Source organism: Bubalus bubalis, chromosome X (genome assembly GCF_019923935.1).
Source record: "Bubalus bubalis isolate 160015118507 breed Murrah chromosome X, NDDB_SH_1, whole genome shotgun sequence".
Classification (NCBI taxonomy): Eukaryota; Metazoa; Chordata; class Mammalia; order Artiodactyla; family Bovidae; genus Bubalus; species Bubalus bubalis.
The window spans coordinates 122,380,630-122,387,714 of NC_059181.1; the positions used below are offsets into that span (position 1 = coordinate 122,380,630).

The window sequence follows — 7,085 nt, forward strand, 5'->3', positions numbered from 1 at the left end:
AAAAATACCATTTTTAATTGAAAAGCTAGACTCTGTCATCTTCCTTCTTCACACTGCAGCCAGTGAATAGGGACACACTAATTTCGGACATCTGAGTGCTTGCAGCACCCGGGACCCTTCCCATCACTGCTAGGTTGTCAAGAGGGGTATTAGCAGCGGAAGGGTCAGGCACCCCTGACTTGCAACAGAATAACTGAGCTTTAAAATGCTGCTGGAAGGTATTGCTCAGCCAGTAAAGAGCAAAGGGGTTTACACAAGAATTGCTGAAAGCCAGAATCCGAGAGATGATGGTGACAATTAAGTGAACGGTAGAGGAGTCCGTGTAGTTTTGAGAAGTGAATGAGCGGTAGAGATACAGAAGGTGATTCGGCAACCAGCAGAGAGCAAAGAGAGCCACCAGCACCAGAACTGTTCTGGCAATTCGCTTCCGGGATTCAATCTATAGAGAGAAGAAAAATGACAGCAACAAAAACCAAGAACGCATCGACAAACAACACACACCCAAAAGAAAACATTGAGCTGGCAGAGATTTTAAAAAGCCATTTTCTAGATTAACTGAGAAATTTATAGTTAACAGGCTGGTGTCTCTTTGCACATGCAAGTGTGGGAAGGCAGCCTGTGGCTATAGAATACAGCAAGTGAATTGACATAGTAACCTGTGATGTTGGTCTCTGATTAGCTCTAATTCAGACTCCTATCCCTGGTTTTGAGATAACTCTAGGGTGTCTCTAACTATCTCAAGGAGTGTTGTGGAACCATTGAAGATTTAATTTTATTAAGAAATAAATGCTGTACAAAACTGTTTTAACTGCATCAGCAGAGGCTGACTAAGTCTGAACAGTCTTCTGGGGATTGTGAAAGTTGACAAACTTGTACCTAAAATTGTTTTTAATGTATAGGAATTCTACCCATATAGTCAGGGGAATAAAAACCAATGTGCCATCCTTCATATATGAAAATAATCCTACCTACACCTCTTAATAAGAGAAATGACCCAAATGAAGTGCAGACATTGCCTGTAGTCACAGATAGAGCAAAGAAAACTGTTTATGTGGGCATGAAAATGCAACTTTATAAAATGGTGAATAAATAAATAAAATACAACTGTAGCCTCCTGAGCACCACTGTTGAACCAACTGAAAGGACTAGCTTGAAAAAAAAGCACTGAGCTCTCCATGTACTGGTCAAGAGGTAAATGGAATCATCTCCTACCAAGAAAGATAGAAATCCTGTTGGTTTTTTTTTTTTAATTAAGTGGAACAATGTTTTGCCAATATTCTTTTTATTCCATTCATATTTATGAGAGCAGAGCACACCTGGGTCTTGCAATGGCCTTAATCAAGCTACTGTGAGTCACTGTGTTCTCTTGCCACTGGTGCTGGGTCCCTCGAGACCCCCTGCCCCCAGTCTGCTCATCTGTGTGTAAGTGGTTTGCCCTGAATAATGTTATGGCTTCTTGCCAGTTCTACCATCCTATGTTTTTCTATCATTCTGTTACAGTTTCTAAAACAAAAGATGCTTCACTTTATAGTCTCACCTTGTGTGATGTTTCTCATTGTTCTACGGGGTGATTTTTGACTTACCCCAAACTTCAGCTGCCCCTTTTCTAATAATAACAGTCCTACCATTTACTGAACATTTACTATGCAGTAGGAACTATGTTAAGCATTTCATATATATCATCCAGCCCTCATTTTCATTTTATACATGAGGAAAGTGAGGCTCAGAGAGGTTAAGTAGCTTGCTCAAGATTGTTCAGCTGGTATGGAATTAAATCCTGGGTCTGACAGACTCCAGAGCCCAGGATCATAGCAAAAATATGATACCGCTATTGTATTTATTGTCCAAAGGTGCAAAAGGAGGCATTTCCCTTCTAAATACATGCATGAGTGCTGATGAATACATACCTGCTTGCGGGCATGGCTTTGTTCCTCAGTAGGTATGTTCAAGGTGCTTTTGTAAAGAGTTCTAGCAATCAGAGAGTAATAGACAGAGATAATCGAAAGTGGAATAATGTAGAATACTAAGAAGCACAGCAGAGAATGTATCTCTTGCAGGAGCCTCTCAGAAACAGGGTAAGAGGCACACACTTTAAATGTTACATTTTTGTCAGGATCTTGAAAAGTATATACATTTGAAAATATAGCCTCCGGTAGAGCAATGATCATAGACATGATCCAGATGCAGCCAGCTTTGGCACAGGTCTTCAGGATGGCATTAGGGGGCTGACGCTCCAAGGGCTTCACAACTGCCTTGTATCTAGAAACATATAATCACAGCAAAAGGCAAGATCAATATCAAAATGACAGAATCTAAAAATTAGAAGTAACCTTAGTGATCATCCAGTTGTACCTCCTATCCGTATGTATATAACCAAGTCAACATTAACCAGCTGAAATTGGCTAGGATTTCCAATACACATAATACATCCCAGTAATTTTTATTTATGCTAATCACTTTTTCCTTTTATTCACTGTTGAGATAGTCCAGGTTTGCAATTTATATGCTTTTCTTGTAGATCCTCTATTTAGGGCAAATAAATATTTTTTGGCATGATTTTGTGTGTGATGGAGAGTAATTCATTACCTGTGTATTACCTTAAGTGTTCTAAAAGACTTCATTTTTAAGTAAGTGACTGATATTAAATCTAATTCTCCTTTATTCATGAGTGAGCAGTCATCAACCTTACTAGAAAAGAATTCTATGAGTTTATGCAGAAAAGAGGAGAGGGTTAATTTCTTCCCTGTTCAAATGCTAATTTCTTGCCCAAGCCAATCTGTAGGTAGTTTCGGGGCAAGGCAAGGGTGAAATCGAAAAAACCCTATACCCGTGCAAAGATGTCTCCTTATTCTGACAAATCTACCTCAAAATCTATATAGCCTTTAAGTAAATCTGTCCTCAAACAGAATATAAAACCAGTCAAAGAAAAACTCCATAAAAGACACAAGGAAAGCTTTTCTTCCTCTCAGATCCTGGAATCTGAAGAAGCTTTTCCTTCTGGTACTGCCAGACATTGATTACTTACCGGCTTCTTGCAGGCTTTTTAAAGCATCATCTTAAACATTTGGAGCCTTACTTTTTTATGCTTTCATAGTTATTATTCTACAATAGGCGCAAGAAAAACACAGTACTTAGGCTGAAAATATCCTAACAGAGTCCAAACACCCTGACTGCCAGAGGTTCTCACACACTCCATTCATACAGCTCTAAAAGTCAACCGGGATTAATTTATGTCTCTGGAAATGAGAATGTCATTGAACGCCTATAGAAAAAAACAAATACAATTAAGTCACGACATTATACTGAGTTACCAGGAAGCCAAAAGCCTCACCGTTTTTTCACCATTAATTAATTTGATTCATTTCAAGTAAATTACATGCATGTATCTTTTATACCATTCTTCCGGTAGACAGTAATGTATATGCGGTCAATTTCACACCTATGCTGATGTTTTAATGTTGACAATATTGTACCACTAGGCTGCACTAATGTATAAAGCATAAATTGTTTTTCTTTTTCACCTGGAACAATTTGCCTTAATAAACTGAGGGGAGGGGGGAGACCGTTCGGTATTCTTTCAAACAAACAATTACAATTCAAAGAAAATAAACGATCCCCAAAGCACACAGTTTCAATCTCTCCTCCAATGCTAACACAGAAATTTTAACATTCTCATATCAACTTTTATTTAAAATGCCTCCCAATTTCCCAATCTTACATCCCGATTACAGAGTGTGAGAAAAGCAGCAGAGTAGCCAGTGAACGCTACATACAAGCTTTCCTTTCTTTTTGTCTAATTTCACATCCTGGCAAATAGAACTGAGAAAAGAAACCCACCTGTCAGCACTGAGAATTGTTAACGTGAACACTGATACACCAACAGAAGTGAGCCGGATGAAAGAGAGCACCTTACATCCAATTCTTCCGAACAGCCATCCCTCTGCCAGGTAGTGGGTTGCATCGACTGGCACACAAGTTAGCAGAAGTAAAAGATCTCCAAAAGCCAGGCTGGTGATGAAAATGTTGGGAACTGTTTGCATGGATTTGGTCTTGAAAAAGACTTTGATGAGAATAGCATTTCCAAGGATGCCCACTGAAATGATCACGGCATAAGTGATATAGATGGCACACAATGCTTCTATTCCTGGAGAGTTGTCTCCGGTCCTTCTTTTATTTGTGGAATCATTAGGGACGACGGAGCTCGATGATTCTGTGTCATTTGTGGTTGAAATTAAAGTCTGATTAGGTGACTGAGGCTGCCTTTGAGACATTTCTTCTAAAGCCTATGCCTTGAATATTTCTTCTGCTCAGTTCAAATGTAGTTGATTGTCACGTCTAATGCCTACGTCTAGTAATGAGATGGTAGAGGAACAGAGCAGAATGGCAGGCAAATCCAAGACACTCAGATACTCCTTTCCTTCAGTTGTTCTGTGTCTCCCAGCATGCTTGGCTAAATGCTTACTGATCTGGCACTAGAGGGTGGGAGGTGGAGGAGTTTTATTGACAGTTTTATTTCATGACGTTTCCATGACAGAAGGAGGGGGGTATGGGAAATGCTCTGCAGTTGCTTATTCTTTCCTCTTGGGGAGTCTTAGGACTACCCAGGTGTTATTAAATAATACTTATTGTTTACTAGAATCACTCCGCTTCCATACCTAGCCACGAAGATCTGTATGGATTTTGTCAATTTTCATCCTTTTTTCTGCATTCAGCAGGTGGCCTAGTGTGCTCTCTTTTACAGGAAATAAACATGTATGTCCCCTGAAGCACAAACTTGAATCCACTCCTCCAGGTTTAATATCAAAGAGGTGCTGAAGCAACAAATCATGTCACAACCAAGGAGGGATAATTCAGGTGACCTGGGCTTATCACCTGATTCTGACGCATGGTAATTCCCAATCCTGCATATTACCAGGGCCCTGCTACACAATATCAAAGCAACCTTTAAGAGATGCCAAATCCAGGCAAACCACCAGTTGCTTTGTCTCTAAATGTCCTAATAAAACACCATCTACTGTTTGACTTGCTATTTTAATGTCCTGTATTTTTGTAAATGTTGTTTAGGGTGTCTCCCTTTAGAAATGGTTAAAAAGGAACCTGCCTGGTTGCAAAACAAAACAATGGAGAATACGGCTCAAGGTTTGACGCAAAAGGACTTATAAGAAAGAGAATCATTCTTTTCAAGTGAGGGAATGCCTCAGGCTATTCTAGAGGTGATGGGCATGTAGACAACGTTTACATTAACCCAAGGAAGCAGAAAATAAAAGCAATCCTCATAGTACCAGCAAGAAATGCCCCTTGTTACAGAAAATGTATGTGATTTCTGTGTGTATGTGAGGGGTGGGGGGTTGTTTGGCAGTGGGAGGCCAGCAGTTTAAAGCCATTGGATAATATTACCTGCTCAGAAATATTCTGTGAAATGATCAAACTCAGAGGATAATCTCTCAGCTAGAAGAAACTTTTTGTAGTAAGGTGCTTATAAATATATCCAGATCAGAATCAGTCTGGAAAGTGATATGACAGACAGTAATATATTTGGTTAGCCAATGAACACCAGCAGCAAACAGACAGAATAATAAGCATGATAAATTCTACAGGGAAAGTGAATTGGGTGAATAGAATCAATTATCTGGTTAATTTGAACAACCTAAACCACACCTATTCTCCACCCCCTTATGAAATTATCCTCACAGCTTGAATTACCCAGTGAAATAACTGTTTTTGATGGGAAAGAGGAGGGGGTATGTTTAGATAAACCCTAAACCCTGAACTTTGATGTGTATCAGTTCAGTTCAGTTCAGTCGCTCAGTCGTGTCCGACTCTTTGCGACCCCATGAACTGCAGCACGCCAGGCTTCCCTGTCCATCACCAACTCCCAGAGTTCACCCAAACTCACGTCCATCGAGTCAGTGATGCCATCCAGCCATCTCATCCTCTGTCGTCCCCTTCTCCTCCTGCCCACAATCTCTCCCAGCATGAGAGTCTTTTCCAATGAGTCAACTCTTCACATCAGGTGGCCAAAGTATTGGACTTTCAGCTTTAGCATCAGTCCTTCCAAAGAACACCCAGGACTGATCTCCTTTAGAATGGACTGGTTAGATCTCCTTGCAGTCCAAGGGACTCTCAAGAGTCTTCTCCAACACCACAGTTCAAAAGCATCAATTCTTCAGCGCTCAGCTTTCTTCACAGTCCAACTCTCACATCCATACATGACCACTGGAAAAACCATAGCCTTGACTAGATGGACCTTTGTTGGCAAAGTAATGTCTCTGCTTTTGAATATGTTATCTAGGTTGGTCATAACTTTCCTCCCAAGGAGTAAGCGTCTTTTAATTTCATGGCTGCAGCCACCATCTGTAGTGATTTTGGAGCCCAGAAAAATAAAGTCTGACACTGTTTCCACTGTTTCCCCATCTATTTCCCATGAAGTGATGGGACCAGATGCCATGATCTTCGTTTTCTGAATGTTGAGCTTTAAGCCAACTTTTTCACTCTCCTCTTTCACTTTCATCAAGAGGCTTTTGAGTTCCTCTTCACTTTCTGCCATAAGGGTGGTGTCATCTGCATATCTGAGGTGATTGATATTTCTCTGAGCAATCTTGATTCCAGCTTGTGCTTCTTCCAGCCCAGCATTTCTCATGATGTACTCTGCATATAAGTTAAATAAGCAGGGTGACAATATACGGCCTTGACGTACTCCTTTTCCTCTTTGGAACCAGTCTGTTGTTCCATGTCCAGTTCTAACTGTTGCTTCCTGACCTGCATATAGGTTTCTCAAGTGGCAGGTCAGGTGGTTGGGTATCCCCATCTCTTTCAGAATTTTCCACAGTTTATTGTAATCCACACAGTCAAAGGCTTTGGCATAGATGTATATACCCTTAAGTAATTTCATGCACTGGGCTGCCTCTTTAAGATCTGCTCTACAGAAAATGGCTCTCCATTGTATCATTCATCTGTTGATGGACATCTAGGTTGCTTCCTTGTCCTTGCTATTGTAAATATTGCTGCAATGAACACTGGGGTAGATGTGTCTTTTAGAATTGTAATTTTCTCAGGTATATGCCCAGTAGTGGGATTGCTGGGTC

The 7,085-nt window shown here is 40.4% G+C and overlaps 1 protein-coding gene across 1 annotated transcript; it reads right to left on the reverse strand.

Annotated features, from left to right (window-relative positions):
• On the reverse strand, window positions 1–4,271 carry BRS3 (bombesin receptor subtype 3). The gene is made up of 3 exons (XM_025277113.2): window positions 3,838–4,271; window positions 1,908–2,259; window positions 1–439 (listed from the first exon to the last, which is right to left on the reverse strand). Exons 1-3 carry the CDS (start codon window positions 4,269–4,271, stop codon window positions 26–28), a joined length of 1,200 nt encoding a protein of 399 aa, XP_025132898.1. The 3' UTR covers window positions 1–25.
• Between the last annotated feature and the right edge of the window lie 2,814 nt (window positions 4,272–7,085).

Excerpts from the sequence above, each read along its gene's own strand:
- BRS3 (XM_025277113.2), bottom strand. The coding sequence starts at position 4,271 with ATGTCTCAAAGGCAGCCTCAGTCACCTAATCAGACTTTAATTTCAACC. Across the intron at positions 2,260-3,837 it reads ACAATTCTCAGTGCTGACAG|ATACAAGGCAGTTGTGAAGC; the intron begins GTGGGTTTCTTT and ends ATATGTTTCTAG. Across the intron at positions 440-1,907 it reads AAAGCCATGCCCGCAAGCAG|ATTGAATCCCGGAAGCGAAT; the intron begins GTATGTATTCAT and ends TTCTCTCTATAG.